Raw genomic sequence first — 22,038 nt, 5'->3', positions numbered from 1 at the left:
AGTGCCTACATTTTTATGGGGGGGGGGGGCCTAATCCCTTATAAAATACTAGCATAAAAGTTAGCAATTAGATGTGTAAAATTTAACGGCAACCACTTGCGGGCTAAATAAACGCCCCTAAATGCAACACTTAGCTACCTGATAGTCAGTGAATGTTTTAAATAGTTGCAATGCCCATGCCTCTCGCATATTATGCTCTGAAACACTTAGGTGCTCAACCACCCCTGTTTTGACATGTAACTTCCTACAGAGAGAATTAGGGGGTAGGGCTTAGAGGCAGTGCATGCAAATTTCTCTCATGAATATTCATTATGGATACCCTAAAAACCTGACTAGCTGGGGTGCCACCACTGCCATAAGGTCTACGATGCAAAAAAAAAAAAAAAAACAGTGTTCCACCTTCAAGGGATAAGAGTCCCGTAAAAGCTGCTGCACCAAAGAATGCATTGTGCCAATATGGTTTGGACCAGGGGACAAGTCCACCAAATATGGCACATATCTCTTGCCATTCCACAATTTTGCCAGCAAAGTCCCATACTGAATTTTAAGAAGTTGTAACAGGTATTGTGATGTATAATACCAAAAAGGTACAACATTTTGTGTCCATTCTCAATTAGTGCACTTCTAACAGATGGTTTAAGGAGAAATTTAAAACTCATTTTTTTCTTCCCCTCATACGTGACCCCTAGGTCATGTTTCCAATGATGAATATAAGGATCCAGTTTATAAGCCAAGAGCAAGGCCCCATAAGAGGCGAGAAATACAACCCCGCCCCTCCCCCAACCACCACACATTGCTGTTACGTGCTTTGTTGGCTCATGGTGGAGACAGTCAAAGTGATTTAACTGGTCCAAAACTACTCCTGGCTGGTTAAATCACTTGCTCAGGGCTTGCCAGTCATAGTCAGCAGCACTTTAACCTGCTAGGTTTTTGCCGGCTCCGAAAACCCAGAAATTCAATGCCAGAGCCTGGACATGGCCTGGCATAATGCTGGCAGCGGTAAGAAAACTGCCAAGTGCAGCCAGCTGAATATATCGGGCCCTAAAAGTTGTGTGAATTTCTTGTACTCCGCAGATTATCACGCAGCAAATGTTTGAGGCTCTACAATAAGTTACGAGGCAAGCGAGTTAGCTCTTAACTTACAGGAGTCTAATGACATATTAAAGCGATGTCCTTAATCCACTTAGCTTAGAGACAAATCTCATTTCCAGTAGTTGGAATATAAGAACAGAGTCAGGTGGACTTCTATAGTCTATGTCCCCAAAACACCAAAGCCAGACCACGATCAAGTATATAATATCATATGTGTTGTCGATGTAATCATGAATTGATAATGAATGCAACTGTTGGGCAGACTGGATGGACCGTTTAGGGCCTTTAACTTACTATGTTATAGCATCATAAGTCACCAGGTAGCAGAAGGCAGTCTACATTAAAGAGAGAATCAAGTTATCCGTTTTCAGTATCTTGAAGACAGGTGATCACAGCTGTAACAAAATTATCCTGGGTTTAACTTTCAGCCCTGGCTTCTCCTGGTCCTCAGGTTAGTTGGGAATGGGGATGTTACCAAAGCAGTTACATAGCCCTGTCAGGGAAGGATATCCAGCCACTACAAAGCAGCAGATAGACACAGACACAGAGTTAGCCAGCTCAGCTATTCCTGTCCACTCAATGATACATTCCAGCTGTCAGGCATAACGCATGACCACCAGTAAGGTAGCATTCCAAATCCAGGGCTAAAGGCAGTACAACATTTTTTTGTTGGCGGAACCCAAATTTATCCAAGTGCTGATGCTGTGGCCCACCCAATCACAATGCTTAAGACATTCTGAGGCTCATTTTTAAAGTACATAGACTTACCGCACAAAGTTACATAGTTTACTATGAGGCATTTTTCAAAAGCAACTCAGATAACCATTTTGGCCCAAATTACATTAAGCATTAAGACTCTGCTGAAGGAGGTGCCTGCTTTTCTTTGGAACCTCTATAAATTTAGAGATTGGGATCAATTTCCTTTACTCTTGTTCACAGCTTTTCTTTCCTATTTTTGTTTTTTAGTTTTGCTGTTTCTTTCCAGCAATTTGATTTTATATGTAAAAAACCACTTTGATTGTTGATTCTTTATTCAGAACTTGATATATACTGCCTTTCAAACAATGCAAAACTAAAAAGGAGCCTACTTTTTCAGAATAACCACAAGTGAATGCACATATACTGTACATGCATCTCGTTCCCCCACAAAGAAAAAATAAATTACCCCAGAAAGATCCTCTACCCAACTGACATATCCTGAAAACCTGGTGTGGCCAGGACATAAACAAGTTGTTCTTATTGGGAGGGGACGGGGGGGGGGGGGGGGGGAAGAGTGATACAAAAATAAAGACACAGCAATCTCATAAGCCTGTCTTTCTTTGGAAAATAGGCTTAAAAATAAATGTAAAAAAAGTTTAAAAACCCAACACCATCTGTGTATGCACAAACAAAACAAAACCCAGATTAAATCTTCAGGATCCTGAAATTTCAATATATTACACAGCATGATGTATATGGTGTATGTTTTTCTCTGTATTCCCGTTTAAAATAGTTTCTGCAAAACTTATAAAAAATAATTGCATATTAATACCCAAGATAAAAAAAAAAAAAGAATGTACACAACAAACCAAGTCCACATTAAAACAAGAAATACAAATAATTCTATACCAAAGAAAATCAAGAAAAAAAATTCCTTCATCCAAAATGTCAAGACCAGAAGTCGTCACTAACCTTAACTCTGAACTATGTGGTTATGTGTAAACACAGAAATATTCTGGAGACATACAGCAGAAATGCAGATGTTCACAGCTGTGCAACATGAATAGGGTTTTGACTTGTATCCTTATTGTACTTAGATTTAAAGTTTGATGTCAGCCACATTGAACCCAAATCTTGTTTGGGATAATGTGGAGTGTAAATGCTATAAATAAATATTCAAAGCAATGCCATAGTTTCATGGAGTAGAATCAACACATTGATGCCCCGGAGATGCCGTTCGACCCCTCACCTGCAGAGTGATAGACAATGCTAAGTTCACAGCAATTTCTCTTCCTATTCCAGTTACAAATGCCATATAGCTGCTCAGGTAGGAACTCCTGGCATCAGGTGGCAGCGATTTCCACCACCCAAGAACCTTCAGTACTGGATCACTGCTACGAGATGATGTATGATGGGTATCAACTAAAAACAGGCTGGTCATTTGCAACAATGTGGGAAATAGTGAACACTTTTATGAAATTGTTCCCTTAATGACAAAACAAACAACCCCCCCCCCCCCCTCAGAAATAACATGAAATTAAAGATCTACCCGCTACCCACCCCTAAAGCTACAATGTAGTAAATTTAAAACGAATCGGAGAAACTTTTTATTTACTCAACGTGTAATTAAACTCTGGAATTCGTTGCCAGAGAATGTGGTAAAGGCGGTTAGCTTAGCGGAGTTTTTAAAAGGTTTGGACGGCTTTCTAAAGGAAAAGTCCATAGACCGTTATTAAATGGACTTGGGGAAAATCCACTATTTCTGGAATAAGCAGTATAAAATGTTTTGTACTTTTTTGGGATCTTGCCAGGTATTTGTGACCTGGATTGGCCACTGTTGGAAACAGGATGCTGGGCTTGATGGACCTTTGGTCTTTCCCAGTACGGCAATACTTATGTACTAAAATCAACAAAGCAGCAGCACAGATCAGAGCTGGTCTCAAAGGGAGCTGTAGCAGCGACCCCATTATCCCCATGGGGGGGAACATTTGCAGGCCAGCCACTGGGAGGCACCTTGGAAGTGGTGTTGCCTGGAAACCAAACTAAAACGCCAGTTTTCACATCTGTGGCAATGTTCATAGTGCTACTGTATCCAATTCATAATGATATTGTATCACTATGGAAACCAGGACACCATTTTTAGTCCTGAAGTTTACTGCAGTACAGTATCAAAGAAAAAGAAAAAAAAAAAAAAAGATTTGGACTGATATTTTAAAATGATTTAACTGGGCAGATCTGGCTGAGGGCCCTGTTTACTAAGCTGTGCTAGCGTTTTTAGCGTGCGCTAATACAAGAGACATTCACAGGAATATATGGGTGTCTCTAGGATTAGTGCGTGCTAATTTTTAGCACACGCTAAAACAGCTAGCACGCCTACAGCGCAGTTTAGTAAACAGGGCCCTAAATTGCACTGGTGACGTGATTGTTGGATTTTCAGTGGCATGAAAACAGTGTTGCTGAAAATACAGGAGACTGATACAGCATTATGTGGGGCAGAGTTGGCAGCAATTTTCAGACTGCTAACTGAGCAAGTACCCAGATACATTTTGGGTCAGCAAAAAAGGGTATCTTAACTTTATCCAGGCACTAGTCCAAATATTAGCCAGCACCTAGACAAGTAATGGTGGCCAGCCAACGCATTTTGGTGTCTGAGGATCTGCAGGTGAAGGAGAGTATATCTTCTGGTGAAGTGCCTTGTCTCCTGGTGTCTTGCTGCTCTCATCTGCGTAAACGGCTTGCTTTGTCTGCTTGCCGGCCTCCATTTTTCAATCAGCTGTTTTCGTCGACGACGTAGTACACATGAGCTGGAGTGGTCGGTTAAAGGAGCGGATTTCAACTCCATTTTCACCATGCATGGTCAACTTGGATTGTTCAGACGGTTTTCATCTCTTCCAACCAAACGGTTCAGCCTACTTCAAGGATCCCATCTACAACCTGAAGCCCTTCCCAGCAACATTTCCTGGGACCATTTTGGACTCTCTTACCCTTTCCCTATTTCTTCTTCCCTGTTTCTTCTATTCTTTCATATCTAACTTAATTGTAATTGTTTCACCACTGGTCTGGTGATAGCCTAATCGGTACATTGTAAGCCACTTTGAGCCTGCTCACATGTGGGGAAAAATGTGGGATATAAATGTGCTAAAATAAAATAAATACAAAGATTCAATATCAGGGTACAAATTATGAGATATTCAAAGCTTGGCCTATTCTACCGGTAGAAGTCACCACCTTCAAGATCACTGACCCCTGTGGGCTAATTGACCCAACTGATATCCAGACTCTTCTAGCTACTACAGAAAAAAAAAGGTGCGAGCAAAATCCAAATAAATAACAAACATGTGGTCCAACAGAAATGCACAAAAGTGACATTCGGCATAACCACCCCAATACCAACGGCTTAAACCTTCTTGAATCAACATCTTCCAAAAGTGCAAGATAAAATATACAAGTTGCAATTGCTTTTGAAAAAGGAGCAAACCCCTTATTCCTCCCCAAAAGGGTAATCCCCAAGGAAATATGTTCTGAGGGCAAGTTTTCAGAACCATTAGCCAGGTTAAAGAGATTTATCCAAGTAGATTGGGTTCAGCAGTTTCCAAAAATGGCAACAGGGACAAAGTATCCCTGGGCTTTCAGAAAATGCACATTTGTAGTTGGCTTGGACAGTGCTGGAAAAGGATGCATGTAGATTCTATTTTCCAGGAAATCCACCCTACCAACTCAAATGGAAAAGCAGCTTTAGAAATTATTCACAAGTTTTCTGGCCGTCGCACACTGGGCAGAAGATTTCAGCGTACTGTCCACAATGACACCTAAGTCTTTTTCTTGAGTGCTGACTCCTTAAGTGGACCCTAACATCAGATAACTACAATTTGGATTATGCTTCTCAATGTGCATCTCTTCAGATTTGTCCACATTAAAATTTCATCTGCCATTTGGATGCCCAGTCTTCCAGTTTCCCAAGGTCTTCCTGAAATTTTTCACAATCCGCATGCATTTTGACAACTTTGAATAGTTTCATGTCATCTGCAAATTTAAAGTCACCTCATTCCTCGTTCCAATTTCCAGATCATTTATAAAATGTTAAATAGCACTGATCCCAGTACAGATCCCCTGTGGCATTCCACTATTCACCCTCCACCATTGAGAAAAATGGCCATTTAACCCTACCCTCTGTTTTCTGTCCAATAACCAATTCTTGATCCACAGAAGGACATTGCTTCCTATCCCATGACTCCTTAATTTTCTCAAGAGTCTCTCATGAAGAACTTTGTCAAAAGCTTTCTGAAAATCTAGATACACTACATCACCAGCTCACCTTTAATCGACACGTTCACACCTTCAAAGAAATTAAGCAATTAGTGAGGCAAGACCTCCCTTGGCGGAACCCGTGCCGACTGTCCCATTAAACCATGTTTGTCTATGTGTTCTATAATTTTATTCTTTATAATAGTTTCCACTATTTTGCCCGGCACTGAAGTCAAGCTTACCATCGGCCCTGGTTCTTTGATTCCTTTTACCATGACCCCAATTGCTAGCTCAGTGCGTCTTCATAAGTACGTAAGTAATGTCACACTGGGAAAAGACCAAGGGTCCATCGAGCCCAGAATCCTGTCCACAACAGCGGCCAATCCAGGCCAAGGGCACCTGGCAGGCATCCCAAACATACAAACATTCTATACATGTTATTTCTGGAATTGTGGATTTTTCCCAAGTCCATTTAGTAGTGGTTTATGGACTTGTCCTTTAGGAAACCGTCTAACCCCTTTTTAAACTCTGCCAAGCTAACTGCCTTCACCACGTTCTCCGGCAACGAATTCCAGAGTTTAATTACGCGTTGGGTGAAGAAAAATTTTCTCCGGTTTATTTTAAATTTACTACACTGTAGTTTCATTGCATGCCCCCTAGTCCTAGTATTTTTGGAAAGCGTGAACAGACGCTTCACATACACCTGTTCCACTTCAACCTTGTTCAAGCGATTTTGGAGGTGCTTCTACAGACAGTTCATAAGGATTAACCCTTATTCAGACATTGAACATTTCTCTAGTTGTATCAGCACACATCCAATTTGACTGACTCCTGAGGAGGGCCCTTGTGGGCCGAAACACGGCTCGTATCGAGTCCTGGATGTTCAATAAAGTGGATTTTTTTTTTTACATCTTCTACTGGCCCATCCCCCCCTTTTTTTTTCTGTCGCCCTTGTTGTGACTGTTTTGTTTCTACTTCACAAACCTCCATATGGCTCCAAAGCAACCCTCATCTGATCATCAGGTCTTTTCTTGAGCCAGCAAAGGTGCACCTGTGTATAATGTGTACAGCGTTGCGTACATCTAGCAGTGGTAGTTTCTCCTGTCAAGACAGTCGTGAATGCCACCGGATCATAAATAACCAAGAAAGTGCCTTGTACTGTGACCTGAACAAACTATGTACTCTTCACGTGACTAAGGGCAAAGGAACGTATTTCATCTTCCCTGGAAGCAGCCGGATCACCTTGCATATGTGTGGTCAACGGTAAATAAGGCATCACTATTTACAAATGAAGTAAAAAGAAGGTGCTTCTTCTTGTGTCTAGTCCCTATAGATAGATTTTCTCAGCGGTTACAAATGGGCCTTTTGCTACCATGTGTAGAGACTGTTTAGAGTGCACTCAAACTTCCCAGAGTTAGCCTGTATAGGAAGTAGAGGTGGGGGGCTCAGCACACATGTTAATCAGAAGTCGGTGGACGTGAGCACTTCATACTGGATAAAATGGTGTGGTAGCCATGTTAGTCCAGTAGAAATAAAACAGAACAAGAAGAAAACAACACGATACCTTGGACTAAGAAGAAGGTGGTTCTTGCCGTCAAAAGGCAAACAAAAATGTATTAAAAGTTAGTCCAATAAAAAATTATTTTTTGTTTTATTTCTATTTATTGCACAATGGAGAGGCTGAGCTAATCTATGATGCCCCTATAGAATCTAGAACTAGCCGCGTGTTTTTGTTTTTTTTTGGGAATGGAGTGGAAAGGGCAACGCTCCTAATTTGTAAAATTATCAAGCAGAAAATCACCACAAAGTTTTAAGCCAAGCAGGAAATCTTCACCAGTGGCAAACATGCAAAAAAATTAATAAAATAAGGTTGGTAAAAATATGGCTAAGCCTGTACCACGGCGAAACAGAAAAACGTTAAAGAAGTCACATCACATTAAATTAGGAAACTCTTCAGTTGTTGAGAAACCCTTTCCCAACCCTTTTGTCAAGGCATCTTGTTACAACAGTACTTACGTTCCCAGAACCTCACGGAACTCGTAAATATCCCGAATATCCTCGGCTCGTTTCTTCCAGCTTGGTCCATCCTCTTCGAGAGGCATTTTGGAGTCTTCCTCCTTCTGATTCGTCTCTTGAGGTTTGAAGTTTATCAAAATCTGAAATTATATTGGAGAGTTATACAAGATGTTCCACACAGAACTCATGGAGCCACAAACATACATTAACCCCCCACCCCCCCTCCCAAAAAAAAACACTCGAGATCGGGACCCTCCTGCACCCCAAACAGGTTCTGAAAATTTGGTGTGGACTGGACAAACAGAAAAATTACTGGGTGGAGGGAGGAATAAACACAATGATCTCATAAGCCTTTCCGTCTTTTAGCTTGTTACTAAGGGAGAGAAAAAAAAAAAACCCTCAAAGAGTTTACTTTTCTGATGATCGCAGATGAAGAAATCCCAGCATGCCTGATAACAATTATTCCTCTCCAGACAAAATGTATTTCAATACCTTGTATATGGGTTTGACTAAATATCAACTGAAGAACTCCAACTTTTACAGAGAATATGTCAGCGAGTATAATTACTGGTGCTAAATGAGGCAATCATATGCATTCTAGATGAGCATTCATTTAAAATGAACACTCTTTGCTGTTAGGGGCGTGCAATATGCACACATATATCCCTAGATTCTATATATGGTACCCAGAATTGTACGCACATTAGTTGAACAGGCCCGTTATCAATAACTGGGTGCTAACAACCAATTATTGTTGTTAATTCACACATTAAAACTTGCTTCCACACATCTGGCTGCCCGCTAATCTAACATATTGATATCCAACTCTACTAGCACGTAATTCAAGAGGGAGGTGTAGTCATGGGCACGTCAGGGGCATTCCAAGAAGTTACATGTGGAATTATACAATAAGGCCTCAGCCCCTAGTTGTTTACCAGCATTTATACAAGGTTTCAGAGAGCGTACATCTGGCACAGGAAATCGGTGCTAAACGCAATTCTATAAAAGCTGTTGCGTTTAGCTCCAATTTTGTCTGGCGCTGAATTTTGAGCAACCATTTATTGAATCAAGCCCATAGTTCATACTCTTTCCCCGATAGCACATGCATGGGCAATGGAGACCTGCACACAGTGAACGCTCTTGATGACATGCGTTTCAAAATTTAAAAAAAAAAAAGGTTTTGGGGTGCCCATCCCTAATACACATCCAGCAACGTGTGACCTTCATGGTACCCATTGAACAAATATTGTGACGATTTTCAATAATTGGAATGCATTGATGGGAGGGGATTTAGTGAAAGGTGATAAAGGAATATAAAGCCAGGGAGATGGCGCATCCCTCCAACCACAGCACCACGGAAGGGTTGGGAGGTATATTAACACACTCAAAAGCGATGCTCTCCAGATCTATGGAATCCTGTTACCAGGAGAAGTGTGCAACTGTAAAGATCTTATATACGCATAAGACCTATTTATTAAAAATAGGAGGTGGGGTCTTGTTGGATCCTGTGTATTCGGGGTCTCTGAATAAAAGTGTTCCTTTTGTTGATTATTTTGTATTTATATAAAATGTCCAAAGGGGAAAAAAATTCAAGTCTGCCAGTGAACCCCCACAGCACTGGCTTGTAGCTGCTTTGCTGGTGTGATAAGCAGTTTAATTCCTTCTCCGCCCTATCCATGACATCCCTGCAGGTCAGCACCAGCACAGGGAGAGGTGCAAAAGCCTCTCACAAGGGATATAGAATTTCAATCATACCACTAAGCATGAAGTTTAGACAGAGGATTGCCAGCCAGCTCTTAAAGTTACAAGCTGATCCATTCCCTGGTTATACCACAAAGAAAGCAGGAATGCAGGTTCATACACAGAATCCGGACAGGAGGAGCACCCTATGGGTAAAATGAAGTACCTGGTAACCCCCCCCCCCCAGGACATATCTATGTTACTCCATTGTGATCAGGACCCAGACTCGCACTGGTGAAAAGCTAGCGAGTTCATCAACCGTAGTGACATCACTTAAGCCATTTGTGCTCGGCAACCTACCACAGGGAGCTAAGGAAGGACCCAAGGCCCACAGGCCATGTGTGGGGGTAATACTGAAGACTGTAGTTGATCTTGCGCTGATACCTCAGCGATCTGTGCTTATCCCAGGTTTTCTGGAATTCTACTACTGGGAAGGCCAAGCCATACATCCACTGAAACTTCCTGTTCTACTCTGAATCCTTCCCCTGACCAACCTCATCATAGTGAGGGTGAGAGGGGAATCAGTTTTGCAATTACTATATGTAACTCAGACATAGCCCCGTGTAGGCCTCACCAATTTAGAGTTGGGCCCCCTCTTCTCCTCCCCCCCCCCCCCCCCAGAGGAACTGGAGGGATGGTGTCAGAATCCACACTGCTTAGTGCCTACCCATGTTAACCTCTTAGCCATTCCCCCACACCCAGCAAATCTGTCCAGGCTACATCAGTGATACAAGTTGGAAGTGTCATTCTCCTGAGAAGCCTCATGAATAAAATATACAAATATTTCATTATTTTTCATTTGTGACAGAAAGAAAGTTCACTAGATCAGAGATGTCACTACATCATAACCACCATGGTCTCGGTAGTAGCTCTTCTGGTTTAAAAGACCAAAAACCAGGACAAATATAACCAATACACTCTACAGCAAAGACCTCTACAGTGTTTTTTCTAGGTTTTCTTTGTGCCATATGACAAACAGAGTAGCTGTCTCTCTTTGTTAAATTGTACAGCGCTGCGTAATCCTAGTAGCGCTCTAGAAATGTTAAGTAGTAGTAGTAGCTGCCTAATGGTTTGAGCTGCAGGCTAGGAACCAGGGTTCAAACCTCTGACTGATTAAGTCCTCTGGGGCCAAGGAAATGCCAACTGTACCCAAATGTAACTGTTCATGTCCTTTCAGTGGTAGCTCAAATCCATAAAATATCACTTCTTCTGCCTCAGGAAAGAGACGTCAGAAAGTAGGATTTACCAACGGCACTAAAACAGCTGAAGACTAGTAAGAAGGCACCACAAGACAGAAAGACAGATTCATGGGTTTACATTTCTCATGCTAACCAAGATGAAACAACCTCAATTTTTCTTTGGCATAAAAGTTCTCACTCAGCCCAAATCTGCTATTCTCTCATACTATGCTGGCTGTAAACTAAACATCCTGCCTTGGTTCCTGTACACTTCCTTCCTGTTTTTTGTTGTTTTTTTTTTTTTGCTTGTCTCTGTCTCTTAATCACTATTAGGTCTTTCCTAATAATAAAAAAAAAAAAAAAAAAAAAGAGATCTATTTTTCAACTCTCAAGAAAGCTCCTGCTTAAAGTATCTGCTTTGCTGTCCTGGTGCTTTCAAACATTTAAAAAAAACTTCCACCTCTCTCATCCCCAAGTTTCTGAATCCACCCTACATGGCAATGTAGTTCTCAGACGGCAGTGGAGATATAACAGAGAGTATACGACAAACTGGCCTAAAGAACCAGTGGTAGAGTCCAAGACGTGGGCTACTCAAGAACCAGCACAAGGGACTGATGTACTGGTTCAAATACAGAAAATGGGACACTACACATTACATCTAGTGATGGATTTAAATTCACTCCCCCTAGGCATCAAGACAGCTGGTGATTGCCATCCAGCTGTGGGGCAAGTGGTCCCCCCCCCCCTCCAAAACCACAAATTTTGGCAGGCCCAGAAGGCTCCTCCTGGATGCTACATTAGTTTCCTGCCTAGAAGAGAGTCAGGGCCATGCAGCAGCATTTGATTACTGGCCAGTGGTGGGGTGGGTGTACTCTTATTCTGAGATGTTACTTCCTGTTACATCCCAGAATACAGCAGAATTCCTGCTCCAATTGTACACGATACTCTTGCAGTATAAATGAAAGTCTCCCTATGCAAAGGACAGTTTTGCTGAGGATGTGCACAAAATTTTAAACTCTGTAGCCAATTTGCTAAGCCATGGTAAAATCCACACAAGGCTGATTTTAATGTGTTTAGTAGCCTAATGGTTAGTGCAGTGGACTTTGATCCTGGGACACCGAGTTCAATTCCTACTGCAGCTCCTTGTGATTCTGTGCAAATCAGTCAACTCTCCATTGCCCCAGGTACAAATAAGTACCATGTAAACCTACTTTGAATGTAGTTGCGAAAACCACAGAAAGGCTGTATATCAAGTCCCATTTCCCTTTCCCTATTTGACATTCTACATGGAATATTGTTAGTGGAGGACTGGCCTAGTGGTTAGTGCAGCAGACTATGATCCTGGGGAAGAATTCCCACTGCAGCTCCTTGTAACTCTGGCCAAGTCACTTAACCCTCCATTGCTCCAGGTACAAATAAGGACCTGTATATACCATGTACACCGCTTTGAATGTAGTTGCAAAAACCACTAAAAGGCGGTATATCAAATCCCATTCCCTTAATTTCAGTGGGGCTTATTTTGCCAACATATTTTAACAATCTTTAACAGACTCCATATAATGTTGCCTCTACATTGCCACATACACTCGCATGATTCCTCCCAGTAAAGGGTCTTATGTCCTATCCAGATTGAAGTGTGTCCACTTCTGAACACAAAGGCCTTTGTCTTTACTACCCCTGAACATAAGTCACCTCTAACCTCACACCCCAGTTTTTTTTTGGTGGGGGGGAGAGGGAGAAGAGGTACAGAGGGCAGGAAAAAAAAAGAGAAGCGGAGGGAGGTAAAATACATAGGACCTGATTCACTAAGTATTATCCCATCAATACAGAAGGGCAGAAAAGCCTCCATGAATCAGGCCCAGGGTGGCCTTCCCCAGCTCAATTGGGTCTTTGGATTTCCACATGCCTGCCTACTCCTGTCTTCCCAACACAGATTTAATCACTACTTTTTATTTAAACTCCATCTTTCTGTGTTGCCATGACAACCAAACTACTAATGTTAATCTGGCAACCTGTTTATCCCCTCCGACTCCAGTTCTAGCTGGTGACTTCACACCTTCTAAATATCTGCACCCTTTGTCTCCTGGAATCCTGTAAGGGGCTTTGTACAAGTCTCAATGCTAGTGTTCTTAAGAACCAAGAAAAAAAGGGGGGGGGGGTGGGAAGCATCACCACACCCCCGCAGCATGAGCCAGAGGTTCAGCCTATAGCTTCCACAGTTTGCTGCATTTTCCTTTGGTTCGCTAGACCACTGTAACTATCCTGCAATATACAAGTCAGTCTTTTAGGGACCTGTTAGTAGTCTAGTGATTAGAGCAGTGGATTTTGAACCAGGGAAGACAGGGCTCAGGGCTTCCATTGCCCCAGGTACAAAAATGGAGGACAAGAAATTCCTACAGTATCTGAATGCAACTTACCTTGAGCTACTGCTGAAAAGTTATGAGCTAGAAACAAACAAAAAAAAAATTCCTCTTTCCTTCACTCCATTTCTCAATTAGCTTTCCTGCCACACAACACGTTTGTCCTGCCCATTAACATTTCTATCAACGAAAATGCCGCTAGAGCAGAAATTCAACCTTAGTCTATCAGATTTTTCAGGACTGCCATGATGAATATGCATGAGAGAAAGAGTTGCATACAGTGGGTCTCCAATATATGTAAACACTCACTGTGATCCTGTAAAGCTGATTGGCTAGATACACTTCCAGTAAGGGGTTGAGAAGCATTGTTTTAGACCAGGGGTTCTCAACCCAGTCAGGATTTCAAGGTATCCATCCACATGAATATGCACCAGATAGATTTGCAAATGAACAAAACAGGAGAAGACACTCCACAATAATGACACAGACAGCAACAAACAGCAGAGGTGGGGTGGAGCAGAGGAAGAGGAGAAGACAACCATGAATTTGCCAAATGCTGGCCAAGTTTCAACAGAATGCCTTCATCAGAAGTTAACAGGCTCTTGAATGTTGAGAAAAGCAAATGGCAAGTATAAATACACTTCTTATAGATCCACTAACTGCACAGACTCCAATATTATCAAGAACCATTATGCCATTAGATTTTTACGGGTGTTTACTGGTCAAACTTCTACACAACTATGTACCCAGTTCATTGGCTCTCTCTGCTACCCATACACTCACTTCAATACTGGGACCCTTCTCTCGCCACATTTGTGACTAAAAAAAAAAAAAGTAATGCTGCTCAGGTTCTGGAGAAAAGTTTATATAAGGACCCTGAAGAGCTATAATCGAAAAACAAGAGGATGCCTTGCTCACTGGAGAAATTTGATAGTGAGCTAAGCCACAAACTGGAAGGACCCAGGCCCAGATAAAACTGTTTCAACCAAAATAAAAGTCATGCTATCACTCCACCAAGACCTGGCCAATTGCAAAAATTAATTGGTCAAGCAGCCAGGCTTAGCATTACAGTAGCTAACAGGAAGTAATGCTACCAAGAATTATAGATGTGTTAAGTTGTCTTCCTACAGTCTATAAGCTCTTCACAGCAATAAATGCCAATAGAGTATATAATCATATTGACTCCAACAACAACACAGCAATAGCGGGGAGAATATGGCATCAAAGACCAGTTAATGCTGAATAAAAAGTCATCATGACCAATATTAAGAAAAGCCGAAATCTCAGTATAGCATAGAATAACTAAGAAAACCTTTGAAAGCATCCCACATTCGGATAATAAATGCCACAAAATGTACAAAAATTTTGCTCCGATCAAGTACATCAAGACCATGAAAGTGTGACCGTCCACAGTCCAAGTAGGAAAATGGGCAGATCGTTATTCCCAACATCAAGATCCAATGAGGAATATTATTTTTTATTTTTGTTACATTTGTACCCCGCTCTTTCCCACTCATGGCAGGCTCAATGTGACTTACATGGGGCAATGGAGGGTTAAAGTGACTTGCCCAGAGTCACAAGGAGCTGCCTGTGCCTAAAGTGGGAATCGAACTCAGTTCCTCAGTTCCCCAGGACCAAAGTCCACTACCTTAACCACTAGGCCATTCCATGGAGGCTCCATGACACCACTTAAATCTAACTACTCTTGACTCCCTAGGCTATGGAATTAGCCTCAATCCCAAAGAAGGTAATAATCCAGAGGAAACATCACACTTACTGATTGTAGATAGCTTGAAACTCCACAGTTTCAATAACATCAAGATAATCTTTTGCCTGGACATTGTGATAAAACACCTTCCTCAGAAGTAAATTAAGTAGAACTGAAAACCTCTGACTGATGATGGACATAATGGAACATGAACAGGAAGGTGCATACAATTTTCTACGAATAGAAGTGACAATCATGCATAAATTACTAACAGAAAGATCAGCAACTACTACGTCAGGACATTTAAAATTAAAATACTGAAAAGTGCTTTAAATGTCATACCTTCCGGAACCTAGTACAGTCCACAATATTGACCCACGTGGACTATTGCAACAGTGACTTCACTGGATGTAAGGCCCAAATCCTGAAGAAACTTCAGACTTCCCAGAACACTGCGGCCAGACTTATCTTTGGCAAATCCAAATTCGATAGCGCAACACCTCTTCGAGAGAAGCTTCACTGGCTTCCCATCAGGGAAAGAATAACCTTCATACTATGATTCATAGGATCATACACGGAGAATCCCCTAGTTACATGAATAACCTTATTGACCTCCCTATCAGAAACAGCTGTGTCTTCACGTACTTAACTTACACCTTCCCAATTGCAAAGGAATCAAAATACAGTACCATCTATGCATCCAGCTTTGGAACGCATTACTAAGATCCATCAGAGCAATTAATGACTATCTACCTTTTAGGAAAATGTTGAAAACCCATCTCATCAAGCAAGCTTACCCAAACTACCCGACCTAACCCATACACATTACTCTTGTTCTGACGATGTCTATATCTTAACCACGTCACTCTAACTACTCCATACTCTCCTAGTCTTCCCTTCCCCATCCTTCCTACGCCATACTCATCCCCATCTCCATGACTCCTTCCCATGTCAACTCACACATTCTCAAAGCCTTCTATTACTATGTTACATTACAGTTGTAATATTCTCCTGACTCTAACAATTGTAATTCTGTTTACTATGTAAGCCGCATTGTACCTGCTTTTGTGGGAAAGTGCGAGGTATAAATGTAATAAATAAATAAAATAAGATTCAAACCAGTCAGCTGGCATGTCCTGTACTGAGATGCAGCTTTGGAAACGTAGATGCCTCAAAGATCTTGAAAAACTGCATGTACTTTCAAGAAAAGTTCTCCCTGTCCATGAAGTAAATTTATAACACTCATTTCCTGAGCTTAAGAAGAAATGGTCCCAAAGAAACAGATTATACTTATAGAGCTTTTCTCAAAGGCCTACTTAACGGCATCATTAGATCCAGAGGAAATGTGCAGAATGTGTCTCTAGCATTAAAAAGCATTCACAAAATTGGGATCGTTAAGTTTCTTCTGGTGTTTTGTTCACTGTTCTCTCATTGTTTCCTTATTATCATATAACAGGCTTTGGACTTTGCCTAGTTTGTTCTCGTATGAAATGTTCTGTCCTATAGATTAAGGAGTTCTTTTCCGTTTCTATTTTGTTTCATTTTTATTGTGAACTGCTGCGATCTTTTTGCAGAAGTGGCGGTATATTAAACATTTTAATAAAAACAAACATTGTTCAGCTGTTCGCAGTACGGTTACTTGATCCTGAATAAAAACCGTTGGATAAGCATTTCAAAGATTAGAAGGAATGAGTAAGAATTCATGAGTATGCATATGGAAGAATGCAACAAACGAGAGAAAAAAAAAAACATGTTTAAAAAAAAGAATTAGATCAGCAAATGAGGAAAGACAAGTGACAAATAGAGAAGTTCAGTGGGAGGTCCAAAGTGTTACTGTAGGAACCCTTCATGGATTAGAACCAGACACAAGGCCCCAAGCCCAAATATGGGACTAGAATGCAAATTTGCACAAGTTATAAGATCAACTATAATGTAACTTAATTTAATAATGAGGTGATTAGTGTTAGACCAACAGGCTATAATTGGCCTTAATAAGCAGCAATTAGTTACAAACTACAGAGTTGCACGGTGACAGAAATCTAACCCACCCCGCCCATCCCCACTGGAATGTAACCCATTCCAACAGTTTAATGGTACCTTTAAAAAAAACGGTCGCTCTCCAAGTCTCTCTTGCAGAGAGAGAGGGTTAGAACTTGGTAGGTGAGAGGCTGGTGCAGCTTAAACTTCCATGGGAACCCCACATGAACTGATTCCATCCTCACGGGAACCCTGCAGCCCTTAAGGGAATTCCCACAAACCCTGTTCTCTTGCAGGTCTCTATTACGAACAACTGCCTTTACATTGTGCACTAAAATTCTAGACTGTGCAACTTCAGAGGGACTTGGGCGGATCCCGCGGGATTACTCAGTTATATGTATGTGTTATAAAATACTAGTATTTACACGCCTAGGTGTCATTGAGCTGGAGATATGTGCCTTCTCCCCCCCCCCCCCCCCCCCCCCCCCCCCCGGGAACCCTGATGGTCTCCCTCCCAAAGGCATCACCTGTCTAGTGGCTTAACAGGAACAGAAGCGATCTTCACCATCAAAATGGCTGCCTTCAGTGGGAGTCTCGCAAGCCATTTTGAGATTGGAGCTTACACTGTTGGCCTCTAGCATACCACTATCATCATAGAATTCAAGCTTAGTGCACACCATTCTGGCACCTACATTTAAGCAATCTACAGAGAATTACACCCATAATGGTTTAAGGAAAGGTGAACTGAAACCAGATAGTTGCAGCGACAATGGGATTCACCAATGAGATTTTTTTTTCAAACTGTAAAAACAACTTTATTGAAGATATAACGCAAAATACAAGCTAATGAAAATACACAAAAGCTCCAAATGAAAGTAAATCCTCCCCCACCTACAAACCCAATAACTATAAAACAATGTGCTGTCAGCAATCCCTATATAAACTCTTCATTGGAATAATTCATTAGGAAGGTCCTGCAATAAATTCCCATTACAACTCTGGGTCAACTATAAGAATCACAATCTTTGCATTAAAAAAAAAAAATCAATATTTTTCCATTGCAAAGGATGAACCAGACAGTGACCACTTACTTTGAAGCAAAAACTACCCACAGTGTATTTCGAGCACTGCTTATAGCAGAGGACTAATTCCAGTAAGGTGAGTGGAGAGAAATTTAATAGCTGGAAATGTTCCCTGTAATCATGGGATTTACTGTGGCTGGAGGGAGAAGGCTTTTAACAATGCAATACCATTACAGTTGTGATAACAGCCAGTCTGTCTCTCAAACATAGCTGAAGAGGCCCTTTGTATATACTTCCCTTTTCCACCTCCCAGAATGAACTGCTGCTCCAGACAGGGTAATGCTAACAATTATAAATGGTTCCCCACTACTGATCCTAGGCCATACAAAAAGAAAAAAACCTCACTACCTACCATTAAAACCCCCTCTAATGTTGTCAAAGTTTACATCATTTCTACACAACCTCTGTTCCATAACACAAATTAACACAGAACACAAGATGGGCCCTATGGATTCACCCCGCAGTAAGAAAAGAAACGTTGGGAATGTAACACAGAAAATGTTTGCAAAAAAACAAAACAAAAAGAAAACCCACTGTAGTCTGCCTGCTTTGCTTTCATAGGCTTACTTATCTTCTCTGTCCCTCTGCTACAGAAGTCCCTTTCTGTCTATCTCAGGCATGTTTGAATTCTGCCACTGCTTTGCTTCGTTGCCCCTCTGCTGGAGGTCCAACTGACATGTCCACCACTTTTGCAAGTGAACAGCTTCTCACATTCCTTTTGTGCATTACTCCCTTCAAGTGATCAGTCCTTTTCCTTCAGCTTCTCAAGGTAAGAATATATTACCTTCTGGAGCAGAAGACTAGCCTAATGGTTTGAGAAGTGAGCTAAGAACTAGGGGGAGCCCAGTTCAAATCCCATCACAGCTCCTTGTGATCTTGGGGCAGTCCACTAACCCTCCCGTTGCATCAGGTACAAACTCAGATTACGTGCCCTCCAGGGACAGGGAAGAAAAAAAAAAAGCTCCTCTACCTGAAAATTTACACCACTTCAATAGCTTTTGAGGTTGCAGGCTTAATACAAAAAATATTTTTTTTTAATCCCTAGTTCTCATCATTTTGTATCATGTCAGCTTCCGCTTTTAAAAGCTCCTTCGTATACCCTTTTGGCATCCTTCCTTTAAACTGCTTTTACCTTGCCAGTAGATTTAAGTGCAGTAGGTGGAAATGAAGAAAGATCTCAAGGTAGTTTTATCAGATATCTTTCCTTTTCTTACTATTAATAATTATCCTTATGCATTTGAGCAGCTGTCTCAGCTGCATAAACAGCCCATAACCATGAGTTTTAGATGTGCCTTCATGCTACTCCCTCAAGAAGAGGAACTTAGTCTGCAGGTTTACACTATGTTTCAATAACCTCTACTCATGATCGCTCCATAGTTTCACCACTGTTTATGCAAGCTACTTTGAATTACCACTACCCCTAAATCCAATAGCTTCAGTTTCAGAACAGCTCCCGACCGAAATCAAGGACTATTTCCTATAAAAATATGCTTGAAATGAACCGTTTGAGGTCTGAAGATTACTAAAAGTTTGAAGGACTTTATTGGACATTTCCAACTGCCCCACAGTGGCAAGTGATTCCAGGCCTTTTTCAGATAAGTTGATATTAAATGTTTAGTGAAAAACTTAAGTCACGTAGTATGAAAGGAAGTTGTTATGAGATATGAATGACAATGAGCAACAAGTGAAAGTAACCTTCTGACCCATTGTAAAGCATAGATTTGTAGCTTCTCTATGTCAGTCTATGAAACTGAAGTATAAATCTTCGCAAACAGCAAGCCTAGCTCCGACTCTTTATAGATATGCAGATAAACAAGGTTTGGGTACTACTGCAAAGAATAGGGGAGCTGCATCAATGTAGCTCACTTTCCCCTGCTCCCCTTGTTTGCTTGCTGCCATATCTAATCTCACCTCCTCATTCTCCCCCTTCCGCCCTCCCTCCAACCCCCCAGGTTTTCCCCACCTCTTGTTTTTCTGCCTTCTTTATTTTGTGTTGTGTAGTGCTATGCTAGGTACATATGCTAATAATAGTATACAAGCTCATGTAATAATAAAACTTTCTGTCCCAAGAAGCCATTGTTCCTTTGATGCTGCCCTGCAGCTGTACTAAAAACTAACAGGACTGGTAAAGTGACTCCCTGTAAATGACCACAGTCCCTTTAGGGTAAATTAATGCTGAAAAAGAGGATTTCACGTTTTACAGTTGCTACTAAAAACTGATAGTACAGGCAGTATCCATCCTTATCTCTCCCCCCCCCCCCCCCCCCCCACTGCATATTCCTTAGGGTAGGGTCCCACATCTGGGCAGTTTTTTAAACTAACATGCCTTTTAATATATACAAGCTGTACAGTATCAAACCAAGAAACAAGCAAACCACAAAGCAGGAAGTTTACTAATAGCACAGGGATATGATTTGAAGTACAAAGAGCGGAGTAAGGGCATCTCTCCTGGGCTCTCTAAACATGCAGACTCCAGAATGTCTCTTTCTATGAATCATGCACGGTTAGGAGAGTATCCTTCCAAAAGCAATTACAGTAATCAGTACCCACAAGGCTGTCTCTGCCTTAGAGGCGAGCGACCTGCCTTTTCTGGCTCTGCAGAAGCACATGCATCACACCTGTATGGAGGTCAGCGGTTTCTGCTATTATTAGAAATGACGCGCGAAAGCAGCGCACACTGGGCTCACGAGCACCTTGGTTAGGATCCGATCCTACAGATACCGATGTCCTTTCCTTCCTCCGGATCCTCTGAGAAGCCTACACTGGACATCTGTCCGTATAGGACACTTCCCTCACCTGTACGGGCCAGCTCAGGTCTCTTTGGCTTGCATGACAAGGGGGGGGGGGGGTCTCTTGCACACGTGAAGCAGGAACATCTCCAGGATGTTGATCCAGTAGGGTAGGTGAGTGATGCAAGTGTCACATCTGCACGGGGGGGGGGGGGGGGGTCTTCAGCCTTCTCGGGTGGGTCTAGAAGGGACACCCGTACAGCCTGGCAAAAGCCACCATCGGGCTGAAGCACGTGAGTCCAAAGCCGAGGCCACCACCACTAACGAAGAGTTGACAAATGTAATGTTGGCTTACCTGAAGCAAGATTGCCTTTCTGGCTACCCCTCTCTCCGGGGGGTGGAAGAGTCTCCAGCTCGTCTCAGGATCTGCTGAAACCCATAAGGCAGCCTCTTTTGTTTCTCTCACCAGGGTCTGTAGACAGCGCCTCTATGTCTACCTCACATACTGCTACTGCCCCAGCTGTAGTGACATCAGCGCTGGGATGGACTTTGCACTGCCCAATAGCCAATGGGAGGCAGGGAGGCGGGACGAAACTAAAATTAAACTTTCTGCAGGAGGCGGGACAGCAGCGATTCATTCACAAGCGCATCTGCAGCTCATCAGGGGCTGGGAAATCCTTAGAATTAGCAGCAGAGGGAGGCTGAAACGACCTAAAGCGAAAGTGACAGATGTACAGAGCAGCACAGAGAGCAAGTCGAGAAAACAAAACCCCAGCCCAAGCACTAGATTTACTAAAAAGAATTCCAAATTAGAAATATGTCCACAAAGGCCACATTTAGAGACTAAGCAGAGGCTGTTCAGTGGCTCAGCAGCTGTGCAGATGATATGGGTCCGACAGACTCCCAGGCCTGACGTCCGTTCCCCAGCATCACGTGGAACTGGGAATGCGCTGGAGAGACATCACACTGGCCAGGCTCCAGTTTTGCCTGTACTGGGGTCTGAAGAGAGCTGTCTCTACTCCAAAGGATAGACCGGGGAAAGGCCCAGATTAAGTGAGCAAAAGCGTTATGGTGCAGTTACTGGGGGACCCTGGTTCACATGGAGCTGGAAGTCCACAAGAATAGGAAAAATTACTGGATCCAAAACAGTTGAAATGTAATGCAATTAAAAAAAATAGCCTTCATAAGTTCAGATATGTACTTTGACTGTAC

General features: G+C 42.1%; 1 protein-coding gene across 2 annotated transcripts in view; it reads right to left on the bottom strand.

Moving 5' to 3' along the window:
• Window positions 1-21,328, bottom strand: part of CAMK1 (calcium/calmodulin dependent protein kinase I) — a 182,669-nt gene extending 161,341 nt beyond the window's left edge. For both annotated transcript variants that reach the window (XR_003942642.1, XM_030208175.1), the window contains exons 1-2: window positions 21,182-21,328; window positions 8,053-8,192 (exon numbers count right to left, since the gene is read on the bottom strand). Coding sequence is in view for 1 of the 2 variants with exons in the window: in XM_030208175.1 (XP_030064035.1) it covers window positions 8,053-8,138 (86 nt within the window). In the remaining variant the exon portion in view is untranslated. The remainder of the gene's footprint in view (window positions 1-8,052; window positions 8,193-21,181) is intronic.
• Between the last annotated feature and the right edge of the window lie 710 nt (window positions 21,329-22,038).

The sequence above is a fragment of the Microcaecilia unicolor genome, chromosome 6 (genome assembly GCF_901765095.1).
Source record: "Microcaecilia unicolor chromosome 6, aMicUni1.1, whole genome shotgun sequence".
NCBI lineage: Eukaryota > Metazoa > Chordata > Amphibia > Gymnophiona > Siphonopidae > Microcaecilia > Microcaecilia unicolor.
The sequence above is the reverse complement of the archived record's forward strand: the minus strand, read 5'-3'. Positions and strand labels throughout refer to the sequence as shown.